Source organism: Cariama cristata, unplaced genomic scaffold, assembly GCF_000690535.1.
Source record: "Cariama cristata isolate BGI_N322 unplaced genomic scaffold, ASM69053v1 scaffold3848, whole genome shotgun sequence".
Classification (NCBI taxonomy): Eukaryota; Metazoa; Chordata; class Aves; order Cariamiformes; family Cariamidae; genus Cariama; species Cariama cristata.
The window spans coordinates 170-17,962 of NW_009631495.1; the positions used below are offsets into that span (position 1 = coordinate 170).

Genomic DNA, 17,793 nt, shown 5'->3' on the forward strand with positions numbered 1-17,793 from the left:
CTTAGTTTACAGCAACAGGAAAACTTCAGTTTGTTTCACACGTGAGATTTGATAAAAGTCAGAGGAGGAAGAAATCTCAGTCCAACAGCTACTTGTTAACTTTTTCAAGAAGCCTTTGAAACTTAAAATCGAAGCAAAACAAGCTTTCAAAGAGAGAGGTTCCAACTACAAACACTATTGAAATGTGTTGCAGAAACACAGATTCTTGGCATACCACAAGTTTAACCAACTTCCAGGTGTATAAACAATAGGACCACCTTATTTTAGTACTAGAAAGCATCACAGACTTTAAGGTTGAGATACAATGACAATGATTCCTCTCCTGTAATTAGAGGCTGGCCAACTTGGTTGTATTGCCATGCAGCCATTTACGCATGTTTTCTCTCATTCACCTTTTGGTCAGTCCAATTAATTCCATACTTACGCATCAATAGTCGGTATTGCGTATTTCCCAGTGTTTGTCAGCATAGCACCCTTTGTATTGGGATCTTTCACCTCCATCATGAAGCTCCTTGGAATTCCTGTGCTCTTTTTAATTCTGGGAACAGACTCAAAATTTTTGTCCTGTTAAGAAAAGAAATGCAGACATATCTCATCTTAAGACCCACACTTAAAATGAGATTTCAATGATTATTTTAAGCAGCAACAGTCTTTAATCCTCTCCTTTTACCTAGTGTAAGGTTTGCTTGACTAAAACACTTATTTCCCTAAATTAATATAGCCAGGATATTCCAACAACTTGAGAAGTGTTTTGAACTCAGTCGACATTCTTTGGCTTAACTTCAGGTTCCTTAAGGGTGAGATATCCCTTAGCTCAGCATCCGTGCAGAGAAGAGACACAAACCTACTTCTCCTCCAAAGCACAATTCAGAGGGAGAGCTTAACTCAGGGCTCTGAATCAGTCACTGGAGAAACTTCTATTCACCATCTATATATGAAGACTGAATTAATACCTCATGCATATACATTCAGCGACTAATGTTAAATAGCATTGATACTCAAACACGGACTCGTGTAATTAAAACATGCAAAAATTCAATACATGGGGTCAACAAAAACATCTTTTTCTAGAAAATACTAAAAATTGTGAACTGTCATAAAAAAAGACTTAAAGACAGAGAAAAATTTCCAGTAACTTTGAAATATATCAAAATATACCTGAAAGTTCACAGAGAAAGATCTACAGACATATTTAATGCCCATGACTCAGAAAAAAAAAAAAAAGAAATTCCTCATTTATAACTCTAGGTTTCCCTTGAAGGGCTTTGCAACATTGCCATATAATCTCTGTATTTCACCCCAAGAGAAACAATGCTTAATATGAATGAATATTCACGTATCTGTCAAGTAACTGCCAAAGTAAAAAAAATATAAAAACTAAGCAACACCGCAAGTCCTCCAGAATCTTACCCCATTTGTTGGGCAGTTCTTTATATAGTGGCCAGGTTTTCCGCAACGAAAGCAAGTGTACGATGGCGGAGGTGGACCCAACGGTTTTTTCATGTAACTAAACGGTTTTTTGGGGGGAAAAAAAAAGAAAAAGGTATGCATGTGTGTCTCTTGTTAAAACAGACATCTCTACATTTTTTTTTTCATAATCTTCAAAGCACACATTTGATATTATCAACACTTACTTGATAGGATCATATTCATGGCCAGACTGTGTCATCATAGCTTTTATTTTATCTTCTTCGGAAGCATTGGCTTCAGCCAGATTGGCAGTCTGTTTAACAGGTAATTATTTGACACACACATTAGAAACACATTTAAGCCCACACAGCCAAAGACACCACCACTCATCCAATCCTGTAAAGCGCAGCAAAACGCTAGCTGAGGTTGCATGAAAACAGCTGCTTATATAAAATATATTTGTCCTGAAGATGTTCTGGGGAGTCCTTATGCCATTACATGATGTTTATGTGCCTGTTAACCTACTTGAAAAGAGCATTCTTGGGCACTCAAAACCTTAGGCTCTGTTTGTACCTTACATAAAGACTCGTGTAACCAATCCAATTTTCTTCAAAGCGGACTGAAGCTATGTGTAGAAAAAAAAAGTACACTATCCAGTATTTTTAAACTGATTTTTAAGCTCCAGACTATTTGAAGGAGAAGATATCCACTGTACATTTAATTGAGAAATATGCATGCAAGTATCATTATTTACATTTTGCAGCATTAAAAGGACACACAACTTAAGAGTCATGGCAGTTGGTTCTGCTTGCTGAAATCCAGCTTCTGACACCGAAGCATTAAAAGAAATCAAGCTTTTTATAATCCCTCAGCAAGACAAATGATTATTTTCAGTAGAAATTTAACCATCACGTGCTGTACGCTGTCCAAACTGCACATTCCCCCCCTACTAACTTCTTCATATTAAGCGATTTAACTACAGTAAGCAAAACCAGCAGTTTTTTTCCAGTTGACTTGTGTCCTTTTAACATACAAATAAATCTTATGCAAAACTAGATCTTCAAATTATTGAAGCTAGCCGATTTTTAAGTAGTATTTGTTAAAATATTTTTTTTTTACACACTAGTCCAGATACAAGCAGGGTCTAAGGGAGTGACTGTAAATTATTTGGACCTTCAAGCACCTATCATTCAGATCAACCACTCATGTTTTTGTTTTTATATGCATTCATTCACAAAAGCAACCAACTAGTTTCAACATTTTATTAAATGGTTGTTTCATATACACAGTTTTTTCTCAACAGTAACATAATCCAGATCAACAGCTATGAAATCATTTCCATTAACATTTACAGAAAACTTTACACATACTTGACTAATTTGTTTGAACCCAAACGGTTTACAAAACACATCCAAAACCCACAAAACATTAGTAGGAATAGACCAAAATTCAAATATGGCATTTAATACATAGTAATAATAAAACAGAAAAATGTTGACACATTGCCTCCACGCTAAGCCAGTCTGCACTAAAGAGGTTAGAGTAAGTAACAGTTTTGACCTGCTTTATGTTGTGTTCCTGTATTTTTCTGAAATATTTAAATTTTATCAAAAGTTTAAATGTGTACACCACTTGGACAGTTTTTTACATTTTAGAATAAAACTTCACAAGTTTACAGAACCAAGGACACGTTTAGGGACAGCACTAATGGAGACCAATTTCTTTTGGTGAGTACCTTCCAAACTTTTTTTTTGCGCCGAATGTACACAATTTAAATTCTGCAGTGAGAGAGGGAAGAAGTTACCAGTGGGAAGAGATTTCTCTTTCTTGGAAATGAACTCCGGCCTTTATTTTCAGAAGAACAAACTAGCTACTCTGCATTAGGTCCTGCCTTCTCTGATCTTTGTAACTTTAAGACTAGGGATTTAACTGGCTAGCACTATGCCTTTTCACAAAGAGCAATCACTAGTGCTTTCCCAAAGTTACACATTGTTGAGCAAAAAATGCAAGCAGTTCCATAGCAAAACATGGCATTACAACAATTTCAGAAGGTCACATCTGCCAGTATGCCACACATACACATTGGTATATTCCTATAAACAATTAGGTACATTTACACAATTTACACAGTCTGCGTTCAAACAAATTAGATTGTGTTGTCCACTGTATATATACTACAGTTTACGAAATTGTGCAGCATTCAAAGAAGGGTTCTAGAACTATAGTGACTAGAAACTCAAAAATAGCCATGCAATTGTCCATGTTACAGAAACGCTTCTATTTTGGCTGTTGCAAACCCCCCTGGAATGTCCGTAACTTACAGCCAATTAAATTCTTCTGCAAAAACTGTGTTAGTTTCCAACGCAAAATTAACGAAACGTATGAAAAACGGTAAACAGCTTCTGAAGTGCTTCTTCTTTGTGTCTTGAAGATGAGTAACACTGCAACATTATGCTGAGGCTGATAAGGTACTCCCCTTCTATCTTCCCAAACTGGGAACTACTCTTTACAGGATAGTATCAAAATATATACACATTTTAAAGTTAAAATAAATACTTTAAATTATTAAAAATTAAAGTTTTGCTCAAATTACAACAGTTATCCAGCTATAGATCACAGTATAAATTTAAAAATAGGAAGTAAACACTTTTTTTAAAGTATTTGACAAGAATATATATATACCTTAGTAAGCTGGGCCAGAGAAATAGACGCAGAAGAGTCATCAATCTGTTCACAAAAAATTAAACACATATTCAAGTTCTACAGTCAAAACATAGCAACAGTTAACCTCTACTGTAGTCTGAAAGCCTGCACTATATTCTCTGAGTGCCACTGAAAGAGGCATTTCCAACCCAGTGTAATTTGTATTTATTCAAAGTCCCAACCTATGACAGCTTAGAGAGAGTGCTTACGTGATTAGTAAAAAACTAAAATAAGCAAACCACCTGAGATCAACTTATTGCTCCAGAATATCTCAGAGAGGGACCCTTGTCAAATGCTTACTACTGCTTAAGCTGACAGTTTTCAGCTAAAAAGGATTAAAAAAAAAAAATTAAGTTTGAGAACGCAGCATCACTACAAGAAATTTATTTTCAGTGTAGTTGTAAATTAATCAGTTAATGTCTCATCATTTACAAATGCACACGGTTACGCTTTAATGAACACAGTAGCTGCCTGCCACAATAAAGCACAGGCATATCAGCCACAAAACATGAACTCTGCCCCTGCAGTTTAAAAATGTCAAAGTCACCATACCCCACAAAACTGAAATAAAAACACCAATCTAAAACACCAGCCATAAAAGTAACCCACCACTTTGTCTAGAAAAAAACCCAACTGCTTAAATTATTTAAATAAAGGTGTTTATCATGACAGAAAATTGAGAAAACTGATTTCTTGTATTTTGTTAGACCACAGGCCATACTATCTAAATTAGTTTGGGAAGTGTTGGAATTTAGTATTTTCCTTGCTATCAGATGAAACCCAAGTTTTAATAGCAGCCCAGTACTAAATGAACAAAAGAAAGAAAGTGTAAAGCATACTCTTGATGATGAAAATGAATTCAGGAATGCAGCAATGAAGTCCCCAGGCCACTACTCAGCAACGGACTGTAGGGTTTTTTGAGCACTAATACTGAAGTACAGTTTTTCCACAAGTAAAAAGGGTAACTCTTACCTAATTTCTCTTCCAGTGCACTGAATTATATTGCCACAAGCAGCAGCTAATCTTACACTAGCAAAACATTATCAGAAAGACACTCAAATCACTGCTTATTATGTCTTAAGTTGCTCAAAAATGTAGAATAAAATTTCACAACGTAAACTGACCAGCTCTCCTCAAGAGGTCACTACATTGATCAGAGGAGAGATTAAAACCCTTCCCTGCAAAAAGCGCTTGTCCTTTATTACCTAATGTAGTGGAAGAGTTTGAGGGAGTAGTTTTAGTAGACTCTGGGGAAAAAAATATCTCCATGCAGAAGATGATTCCCCACTCCAGTTAATCATTCCTTCTCTATATGTTTAGGAAAGCACATACAACATTACTGTAGTACTAATGAAAAAGTTCTTGAAAATGTGCCTTTGGTGAGGAACATCCAGATCTGGAAGAGACCTTCTCTGCATTGCCAGAACATTTAACTTTCCTTCTTTTCAGAACATTTTGTACCTAGTTCTTTTGTATTTTGAAGCTTCATGCTCCATATGCCACTCTTTTTTACATGTGGAAAAACAGGCCTATGTTTTCTCGTGGCAGGCACAACCACGATCATTTTGTGATTTTTCAGAAGCAAAGAAGAAATTAGGAAAGCTCTCTACTGGAGCCTAGCATTAAACAGTCTAGTATTTCCAGTAACTGAAATGTAACAGTTAATAAACCATTAATTAGCTCTTTTTTTTTTAGAAAGCAGTTACTATATGGCCTGCAGGCAACAGTCTCATTTGTTAAAGGAGGAGATAGCACTCCTTTCTACTAAATAGTTATCAAAAGCAGCAAATAGATAATTAACATACTATTTAGAACATCTGCCCAATGGCCATCTGTCAATGATCTCACATTCTTCTGTCTTTTTTGTTTTCCTTTAAATTTCTACTGAAGTATTTCCTGCCAGTCCCTCAAATCAGTCAAGTAGAAACAACATCTCCATGAAACTTGTATACAACCCTAAGATAATACTGCAGAAGAATTGGGGGGCGGGGGGGGGAGGAACACAACACCAAAACCCCCAAAAACCAGAAGTGACAGTCAATGTATTAACTCTCATATCATGCAGAAGACCAAACAGAAATTAACACAAAACAGGAAAGGGGATAGAAAATAGAAGGAAAAGGCTAATCTCACTGCTGAAGTACTACGTTTAAATTACAGTGGTCTCCTAAAACCCAATAGCCTTGCTAAACTACAAATTCAGCCAGGAAGGATCACCGTTGTGCTTGCCGGTGCTAGAACAATGGGCATGACTCTCTACATTTCTGCAACCTCTAAGGACAAATACCAACTAGAGATCCTTGCAGTTACTGAAATAGTAACACTAAACCAAAAAGGATCCACTTTCTTGGTTTGGCTGAAGGAACATTAGGACAGCAGCACAAATTTGCAAGTGTAGACTGACAGCTAACAAAACCAAGACAATGAAAAAATATTCAAAGAATAAGCTTTTGCGCATGCTTAAAAAAAATCTTAACTTATTTTAATTGTGCTGCTTTACTGTTCCACAATAATTGGCAAGATTTCCAGTGATTTATCCTTACTACACCAAGATCCAGGTTCTGCTTTGAAATACATGTATTTAGAAAACAAAACCCCCACACTTTAGACCAAGACCTGAGTTAGTTTTAAGAATAAAGCTCATTGCGTCTCCAACACTAGAAGCACCTGAGGCTGCAGTGCTTTACAGTGAGAGAGCGTGAGAGGACTTGTCAAGAAAGATGCAAGGCTTCCACCCTCCTATGGCTACCCACAACCCAAATCAGATACAGTCCGAGCAAACAAGAAGGGAATGTTTTTGCTTTGTCTTTCATTTACTTTAATTCTAACTAACACTAAGTCTTCCCTCCCCTCCAGGATTTTCCTCCCCCCCCTTTTTTTTTTTCTTTGAGACATCTATGTTAGCTTATGGTAAGATGCTACTTAGAAACATAATACAGACATGCCAGGGAACACACAAGGCTAAAAGAATGTTAACTTTATTTATGAACATGTGATTTGTGTTTATACACATGCTAGTAAACAAAAAGAAAAAATAACTGTTTTCAAGAAATAAAAACCCATCTGAATTAGATCAAATACTATAAACGTGGTTTACATAAATGCATTACATTAACTACTAGGGTCACTGGGCCAGTTAAACTAACTCAAACTCACAATGAGAGGCATTCATGTCCAAAAAGGAATTCGAATCAATCAGCAATAGAATTACGGATGCAGATTTAGACTTTACGTTTTTAGACCTACAGACAAAAAGTTCTCAATTTTAAGTTCATTGTATACCATTCCACAAGAATCAGAGGCTGTATTCTTCACAGAACACAGACCCAGAATTCATGAATTTCTAGATCAAGTTATCCTAACAGCTTATCAAGTGATCAGATCCAATGATCCAGGGTTAGTGTAATGCCTCACACCATTCTAGTGAAGAAAAAGCAGTTCTACTTAAAATAAAGATGAAAAATAAAAAACACCACATAGTAATTTTTATAGTATAAGGACTATTTTGAAATGCGTAGTTACACACAGTATTCAACCCAAGTGGCAAATCAAGATCTAGACCATTACTAGCCAAGTATTTCCGTGTGTTATTGGTATTTTAGCAGCAGAACGACAAGCGTTTCCAAACCTGAAGAAAAATGCTGCCCCTTTTCCAAATGTAAATTCAAAGTGGTGGTATACTAAAGAAAGGCTTAACCTTTGGGGAGTTAAAGCAGCAACCAACCCTGGAGTCACCCAGATCCAAAAATGAAATGTACTGCAGGCAAAAGTTAAGAAAAATGACAGGGATTTTATCCACAAATGCACCAGGCTCTAACCTTGTGCCAAAATTTGTATTAGATATTTTCATTTGCAGACAAACTATCAAACTAAACTGCTTCATCAGATCAAGTGGAAAGATCAAATGCAGAACTTTAGAATACCACTTTGTGTAGCAACGATATTTAAATTCACGGCAATCTATTAAAGACATTTATGTACTGAGAGGGGTCCAAACAGTATCACTTCAATTATACAGTTTTAGGAACAAATAACCCAAGTATTTAAGGACACAAAAAGGAACCATTTAGCTGCACAGAACTGTCCTCAAAATGTATGAGATATGTTGGTTTTGGTATTTGTTTGAACCCTCAAGTCAAAAGTATGAAACAGTACCAAGTTTAACAATAATGGTTTCTCAGTGGTTTTTGATAACATTTTCAAAAACCATTAGGCAAAAAAAGTACTTAAAAACAAAAGCTATGTGATACAATGTGAAAATGGCAAAAAATACACTCCAAACAATTTTTATTGCAAGAAACAAAAAGCACACAACAACCTATACAAACATACATATTACTAGCTATAGACAGACAGATGTAGAACATGGCACCATGTTCAATTGCGCAAACCTTGAACCTACATGATCTAAAAACCGATCATACATTATCTGTACAACACAAAGTCATACAGGAAATATTCTAGCATATTCAATATGAAATACAATGCAGTACTAGGCACAAATACCAATATTCACATTAGAATTGTGCAAATGATGGCATTACTCAGTTTTTACTATGCTGAATCAAATACATTGTATTCACAACATATGCTATGTTTTACTGGAAAATATATTAAGTTATGTTTGGAAAATTAATAAAAGGCTACATTGTTTAGAATTAAGTGCAGTGTGTAGAAAAAAGTGTGAGATTGTGTTTTTACATACTGCTTTTGATGTCCCACTCACTGGCTCAGTTCGACTTCTAGAAGAAGAAATAAAGATGATCAGAATTTAAAATAAAGCACTTGTACCCAACATAAAGCAGTGAAAACAGCTTATAAAACCTGGACATCAAAACATTATGTTCTGATAGCGTAGTGAATGTGGAAATTTATTCACATACATAAACTGTTGTCTCTTGGTACATTCAGTGCAACTAAAAAAAAACCCCAAAAATCACATTTCTACTTTGTAATAAATTACTCTAAGACTTACAGATATAGAACACAACAGTGCCAGAGGGAGTCCTCAGGTATTTTGACTCTGCTACATAAGTATCAAAAATATGAAGTCTGTACTACAGTTTTGTGTTCTTAAATAATCAACCATCAAAATGTGAAGGTAGCTTTAGCCAATCTGTATATCCCTAGTATTACAAATAGGTACCAGATACAGTACTCTAATTTCTAAGAAAGAACAGTGATAGTCTAGACACTTTGAAGTGCAAGTTCACTTAAGTGGAAAAAATAAAAAAATAAAAAAACCCAGTCATTTGACAAAGGAATAACAGAAAAATGTCATCAGCATAGTCTTTAGAACAGTGTTTCTTTGTGGAAGCCCAAGCACTGTGTTCAGATATCTACTATATTTAGCCATGAAAGTGCCAAAATACTAAATGTGTTACATATGCTATATTGACTAAAAATAGTAGTAGAAATGTCACCTGAAAGCAGTTTCTAGGATTTTGTGCGATTTAGGAGTCCTGTGACAAAAAAAAAGGTCTTAATTGCCAGAATTCGCTTTAAGATAATCTTGAAAATGCTACAATATTTTAGGAAATATTTATTACATTTGAAAGCTTGCTGAGATTCCACATACTCGTTGATCTGTATCTGCATGCTACTCATCATGAATTAGACATGCAATCACCGATATAGTTAACAAACAATTCCTACATCATCCAAAGTGTCCCATGAGCAGAGGCAATTCAAAGGCTGCTGTGGAATTTATGTACAAACAGAAAAGCTCGTGCTTCCTGCCACTGCCAGAACACCACCAGGCTCCCAACTACAGCCACGTACCTCCTGAAGATGAGGAAGTACAAGGAAATACTTCAATTACCACGCAATGCTTTCTTCATCCATTCACCTTGACGAACATACTACAAGGCGAGTGACACATATTTGAAGGCCTCTCCACCATTACAGCGTACATTCACCATTCCCAAACATTAACCACTCTACCAGTTGTTTCTGCAACGTTGCCAGCTGAAGGAATAGAAAGCTAATCTGCCCGGTTAATTTTCAATGGTAGAACAGCAGTGTCATTCCTTCCTTATCCCCACATACAGGTCTTTATTAGATCTTTGATGCTAGCAACATCTACCACGTCATTTTAGGGCAGCATTACAGTAGGAGGAGAGGCTGCCACCCAACCAGAAACGGAGGATGCATTGACAAGACAGCATCAAGCATACATATTTAAATTAATCCCCAAAACAAGGCCATGTCTATAAGCACAATGCTGTGGCATCCAGAATTAGTAGGTAGTGCCTGAAAGCACTGCGACAACTACTGCACTAATATGCCCAAAGTTTACATGTAGAGCCACAAATTCAGGTTTTTTTTGCTTGCAAATGCTTCATGGGTACCAGGATGCTGCTGTACTGTTTGTTCGAGACAGTGCAACTCATCAGTCTATTCATTGAGAACCAACATGAGAAAGACATGGCAAAACCACAAGCTAATAATATCTACTAATCGTGAGGGAGAGGCACCTCTTTAAGAGGGCTGGAAAACATGACCATTCAAACAATGCTAATGTAGCTGACACAGAATTGGACTGTATGAATACATAAATGACAGCAATAATCTCCTAGTCAGGACTGCATTCAAATATCTGTAATTTTAATCAACACATCCAATTCTCTGTTCTCCATAAATCTTAGGAATGCAGAATTAAAACCTGGAGAACAGATACCAGCATAGAGTAAAAACAGAAAGACAGCTAGTAACATTTGGTAATGTGCTAAACTGCTTACTGAGTTTCAAGTTTGGGAAGGATTAACTGTTCCTTCATTTTACTTGCACAAAAGGCAACACACTTTAGGACATTGTTTTTTCTCTTGCCTGAAACAGATATTGTCTTTAGGAAACTAAGAGGAATCACTTATGAATGAAACTTCTTGTTTGCATAGTTTGCCAGCCGGCAACCCTTGGCCTTTCCTCTGTACCTAATATGCAAACCCCCCGATCTGGGGTGTAAAAATACATGCCATATCCCGACCCTTCCTCCCCCAAATGCAAGAAACAGTCAAACACTGAGAACCAGATTCTTCTGAGATGGGAACAAATAATAAGTTTACACTACAATGTGTATCTGTCTTTATTACAGGATCTGCAACTTGGATCTCAGAAAAATCAATCCCATGAACAAACTCCACAGAATCATCTTAAAAGTTACTATCGTTGGATTTTGAACCCCATGTCCCAGCAGGCCTAAAAACGCAAGTCTCTTTTGGGACAGATATATTACAATCTACCTCCATAACAACAAAAATTAACAGCAGCTTTAACTGAACGCCTCTGTAAACTAACATAATAAGAAAAAGTTAACACACTGAAACCCCCCACAAGGAATACAATGCTTTATGGATACTTACATAACGTATGTTTTGCTGGTAGCTTTAACTCCTCCAATAGGGATTCTCCTAACAATCACCGATGAATTCTTAGGAATCAGGGCAGTATCATCTGTGTATTCTGAAAACAACATAAATACAGAAAAAACAGCACTTCAGAGAATCCCTTTACGGATCTAAAAGCAAAATTTATGTAACATTGCGCTTTTACCATCTCTACACACTTAACAGTACATTTCAAGAAATATTCAGGTTTGACAATCAAACACAAGCAGCAAAATATTTTTCTTTTTTTAAAATAGCGTGAATGCCAACAGCAAAATGGTCTCAAAGTCACTAAAGGAGAGTCTGCTAATGCATACGGTTCTTTCCCGATCTAGCTTAAGTTGTTTTTGCTTCAATTAGGCTATAAACCCAACAGATCTTGAGAGAAAAAACACAGCAAAGCCTCATCTGCATAAACCAGATTCTAAAGCCTGACTAGCTTGCCCTGCAACAAGACCAGCACCTAGCTAAATCATGAAAAAAAAAAATGCATTGTTGCTTTCATAGCTGTTAACTACAAACGATTCACCTATGCTGCTTGTGCTGGAGACTGACAGAACACAGAAGACAGCTTGCCATCCCTCTCTATTTCTTGGAGTTTAATCCATCAACAACCACACTTCTCAGCTGCTCAGTGCTTTACATTTAAATGGAAACAAAACTGGCAGTGCTAAAATTTGGATCAGAGAAAGTGTGGGGGGTTTTCTGAGCTTGCTTTCACAAGTAGGGCAGAATTGGCTCAAGTGGTATCTCCCCTCTTGAGCTAATCATCTAGTTTGTATTAACCAGAGATGGGAATTCTTTTGATGCACTTTTTGCAGAGCAGGCACTCGAACAAAATCACTTATGAAGACAGCTTTGAAAAGCCTTTCCAAAACAGTGTGTGCCTGAAGCTATCCATGCTTTGCCTTGGCACACATCATGTTAGTCTTCTGAAGAGGAGGAAAGTCTTCTGACCTTTTTGTACATGAGGCCCAAACACAAAAAAGCAACTACCCAAGACACTTTGACTGAGTAAGCTTAAAATGCAAAGATCTCTCCATGAGAATGTTTTTTATATTGTACTTACATAAGCTGGATACAACTAAGTATCTGAAAGCACTATCAGCAGCCATTCCCTGTAATCTGCCTACAGTTTTAAATATTAAAAGCCCTTACCTTTGTAGACCAAATCAGAATGATGGTCTGAAAACCAAACACACTGCGTATCTAGTCAAGCGCTGCCAGGGTGGTTTTGCCCAGTGATCACACACAAAACAGAAGTATTTCGCAATTTATGCTCCATTTTTCAGTGTATTACCCCTACAGGCAGGAACCTCCCTTAGACCAAAACACACCTACCAGAAGACAGAATTCCAACAGTGCCATGAAAAATTTACTTCTATTTCCAAATGACAGAATGCTTCTTCAAAACACTGAGAAATCATTTAACTGAAACCAATTCCCTAGGTCCCCCTAAGGAACCAAACAGCAAGCTTCCCCTGGACTCCAGAAGAGTTTCAAACAGTAGGAGAATGGACTACTAATGACAAAACCAGAAGCTTTTACAAAAGTCATCCTGAAACCAACCCTGGAGCTCTTCTGAAGAGGAAAATCTAACCCTTACACATCCACCTGTCAAGAAAGGCCTGCACAGGGACTTTCTGACGGAGGAGGAGCTCAAACAGTGCTGAGGCCCAGACAAACAAGGGGGAGATCATGCCAGTTGCAGTTCTTGAAGCCCAAAGCAGTTGTTTCTACCTGCCAGAGTCATACAGAGTATTGTTCCTGGTCCAGATCACAAACCACTGGATTAAGATTTCAGGGATACAGAAGGAACAGCGGCTCCATGAAAAGGTAGGAATTTGCTACGCCTGTGCCAAACTGAGGGTTGTGGTAGTTCTGCAGAAGATTACAAGGGGCAGCACCTCTCCCAGCAAGAGACTGTACCTATGGGGACAGCAACCAATGCCTTTGTTCACAAATGATGCAAGCCTGCAGAGGTCAATCTGAACAGGCATAACAGGCATATGATGCAAAAAGAGGAATAAATCCTCTTTCAGGATTTTGTGACAATTCATTGACCATTAGAAGAGAAGCATTAACATCTGCCTTCTGAAGAGCCTATCCTTGTGTGTATACGTATATAGATATGATTGTTTTCACTCCACTTGCTAAGTGCACAGTGAAGAGAGCTCCAGCAACCTAATATCAGACTGATGTAAGAATGAATTCACCTTAGAAGTCAATCAGTACACATTTAAATGGATCAACTGAAAAGTGACAATAGCTTGGTGAAGTAAAGGCTTTATTTGTATAGGACACTTAGCACATATTTGTATTTGGTACTTGAAGTATCCCACTAGCTTGGTCACTGCGTCAGAATTTGTGGAAGAGTGTTTACATACAGCAGAGTAAGTTGCCATTTTAATACATTTATTTAATGTACTTAAATAAATACATTAATACATTTATTTTTTTACATTTATTTTAATACATTTATTTTTCCTTCACCTCAATTAATTGAGTTCATTTTGGTGATGAAGTTCTATTACAGGTGAAGTCAGACAATATAGACTAAAAAGTTAACTTTCTTTTTTTTTAAATAGGGAAGGACTAAAGCTGGAGCGCTATTCCTGAAGGCCCTGGAAATTTTTGTTTGATTTGAAATTAACAGATACCAGCTTAGTTTAACAGCTTTCAGATTGAACTGGCATCTCCCAGCAGGAACCTCTTCCCTGTGGGCACCAACAGCCCCTAGCAGAGACTTGGCAATGACCACGACCTGCAAAGCAGTCCGGATACAGAAGGAACAGCGGCTCCATGAAAAGGTAGGAATTTGCTACGCCTGTGCCAAACTGAGGGTTGTGGTAGTTCTGCAGAAGATTACAAGGGGCAGCACCTCTCCCAGCAAGAGACTGTACCTATGGGGACAGCAACCAATGCCTTTGTTCACAAATGATGCAAGCCTGCAGAGGTCAATCTGAACAGGCATAACAGGCATATGATGCAAAAAGAGGAATAAATCCTCTTTCAGGATTTTGTGACAATTCATTGACCATTAGAAGAGAAGCATTAACATCTGCCTTCTGAAGAGCCTATCCTTGTGTGTATACGTATATAGATATGATTGTTTTCACTCCACTTGCTAAGTGCACAGTGAAGAGAGCTCCAGCAACCTAATATCAGACTGATGTAAGAATGAATTCACCTTAGAAGTCAATCAGTACACATTTAAATGGATCAACTGAAAAGTGACAATAGCTTGGTGAAGTAAAGGCTTTATTTGTATAGGACACTTAGCACATATTTGTATTTGGTACTTGAAGTATCCCACTAGCTTGGTCACTGCGTCAGAATTTGTGGAAGAGTGTTTACATACAGCAGAGTAAGTTGCCATTTTAATACATTTATTTAATGTACTTAAATAAATACATTAATACATTTATTTTTTTACATTTATTTTAATACATTTATTTTTCCTTCACCTCAATTAATTGAGTTCATTTTGGTGATGAAGTTCTATTACAGGTGAAGTCAGACAATATAGACTAAAAAGTTAACTTTCTTTTTTTTTAAATAGGGAAGGACTAAAGCTGGAGCGCTATTCCTGAAGGCCCTGGAAATTTTTGTTTGATTTGAAATTAACAGATACCAGCTTAGTTTAACAGCTTTCAGATTAAACTGGCATCTCCCAGCAGGAACCTCTTCCCCGTGGGCACCAACAGCCCCTAGCAGAGACTTGGCAATGACCACGACCTGCAAAGCAGTCTCACTCTGCCTCACCACATGACTCCACATCTGCAAAGTCAGCCCTGACATCATGCTCAACAAGGCTACTTTTCACACCTGTCCAAGCAGAACTCCAACAGAAATGCTCAACAAAGCTGGAGGTAACATTATTGATTCCTACTCCCTTATAGCACAAAACTGGTTTTACTGCCAGTGATGGCCAGGAAGTGGCTACTGGGCTTTTGTCAGTCTGACAGTCTGTGATTAAAAATAAGGATTCAATTAACTCAGAAAGCTTGCAAAAGAAAAGGAAGATTTGGATGTTATATTAAAGTCAAGAGCAGAAGAGACATAACAATCTAAATTTTGTTCTCCACTCTACAAGAAAACAGTATGCTTGAAAGAGTCAAGGGAAAGAAGTACGTCAAGGAATGAATGGAGGCAGACAAGTTAAACAACTGCTACTTTCACTGCTGCCTCACACTGACTGAGAACTCTTAAATCAACAATTGCGTTAGTGTCCACAACCTTCTTCCTGCAAGAAAGAACAAGCAGTTCAAGTTATGTTCTGAAGTTTATACTGCTTTACATTTAAAGTACAATTTAAAACCCCCACCTTTAGATTAATCTATAATTCTGAAAATCCGCTAGTTTTAATAATTTGTGTCATATATATGCTAGAAACAAGTTACTAAAAAAAGTTCCTACTTTATTTTATGGCCTGCTTTAATCCACCATTTTGAGTCTGATGGCATTGCAAAAGCATCTCTGAGCACTACCTAAACGAGTATTTTCACCCAGATACAGAAGCTCATCAAAACAGAAGTCATCAGAGGGCAAGTCTATATGTGAAACTACAAAGAAAAGCCTTTATTAGGCTTAGATGCCTTGCTAACCACCTATTATGTGGTCTTGGTTTAATCCCAGCTAGCAACTAAGCACCACACAGTCACTTTCTCCTCCCCATCCCACTGGGAGCAAGAAGGAGTGAGCATTGGAAAAAAAGTAGAACTCCTAAGTTTAATAACTAAAGGAAACTAAAATATAATACTAACAGTAATAATAGTAATGAAAAAGAGTACAAGAAAGGAATAAACCCCAAGAAAAGACAAGTGACACACAATATAATTGCTCACCACTCTTCTGACTGATGCCCAAGCAACAATCCCTGAGCAGTGATCAGCTCCTGCCAGCCAACTCCCTGCAGTTTATATACTGGGCATGTCATCATATGGTATAGAGTATTCCTTTGGCCACCATGGGCCAGCTGTCCTGGCTGTGTCCCCTCCCAACTTCTTTTGCCACTCCATGCTTCTTGCTGGCTGGGTAGGAGAAGCTGAAAAATCCTTGACTTGGTATAAATGCTACTTAGCAACAACTGAAAACACCAGTGTGTTATCAAGGTTATTCTCATACTAAATCCAAAACATAACACTACTAGGAAGAAAATCAACTATCCCAGCTGAAACCAGGACATATGCTACTCGGGGAAGAATTTGCACAGTAAGAGATGAAAACGACTACTAACATGCCTGACTGTCTCTACCAGAAAACAGGGTAACTCCCAAGAACACATTCTTCTCCCTAGCACTTAAAAATATGCTTTCTCATTATGTGATTTTTTCAACACCTCTTGCACACTTTGCAACAAACAAATAATCTATGCAGCTGGCACTAAAAGCACTGCCTCGAAACATGCTGATTACCAAACTGGACTACTATTTCTGGGTTGTCAGCTTCCACCAAAATAGGTATCAATGATCTCATCTACCACTGGTGTATCATGATTTCTTGGGTTAGCCAGTTCAGTAGGCCAAACGGTTCATGGTACTTTCACTGGCATATTATACAGTACTGTGCTCCAAAAGAGCACCTATATTGCTTTGAAAGGATGAGTCAATAAAATCTAACACACTTTCAATCATTAATCTGTTCATACAGATCACCCATTGCCTTAATGACTTAGTGGCACCACTTGCTGTTTCAGCGTGTGACTAGAAAAGCGAAAGCAATGCTGGAGACAACGTGGTAATGAACCAAACCGAGCCTGCCTGAAGCACCCAGGCAAGGGACATGAACTGAGCTGACAGCACAGCCCCAAGAGGTCCCAAACCGACTGGTGACAGAGTCAAAGCAGCTGCCTCCCAGACAGGCAGGGCATGAGCTCCACTGTCACATCATGGTTTCTGAACACGTCCATGACTTACCCTCAGCTCAACCAGGGAACTCCACATTCTTTCTGAAAGCTCTACATCATAATGCTGCGTGACAGCGCAAGAATTCATTGCACGCTGAGGTGTAACCAAATCCCCCATAGTAGCACAGCAAAACAACACTGCAGAGTGAAGGGCAAGGTTCAAAAGTTGCTTAAATGTCTTCTCTAAAATGCTACGTTTGCACAGTGTTGAGGACACTGCAGCAGACAGACAGACATCAGCTGTGAGGCCAAGTAATTTCATTTAGAGTTAGTATCACATCATGGTATTACTAAAACTGTCAAGTGCATGTTGCAGCACTGAACCCAAGCAAGTTCTGAGTTCAAGAAACAGTCTCGCAAGAGCAATATTCTTCCTTAAAACCATTC

At 37.7% G+C, this 17,793-nt stretch overlaps 1 protein-coding gene across 1 annotated transcript; it reads right to left on the reverse strand.

Annotated features, from left to right (window-relative positions):
* Positions 1-411: 411 nt before the first annotated feature.
* LOC104166133 (E3 ubiquitin-protein ligase RBBP6-like) lies at positions 412-17,524 on the reverse strand. Its single transcript, XM_009705964.1, has 9 exons — positions 17,417-17,524; positions 14,263-14,401; positions 11,475-11,574; positions 9,537-9,575; positions 8,819-8,855; positions 4,093-4,137; positions 1,635-1,723; positions 1,411-1,507; positions 412-564 (listed from the first exon to the last, which is right to left on the reverse strand). Exons 1-9 carry the CDS (start codon positions 17,522-17,524, stop codon positions 421-423), a joined length of 798 nt encoding a protein of 265 aa, XP_009704266.1. The 3' UTR covers positions 412-420.
* Between the last annotated feature and the right edge of the window lie 269 nt (positions 17,525-17,793).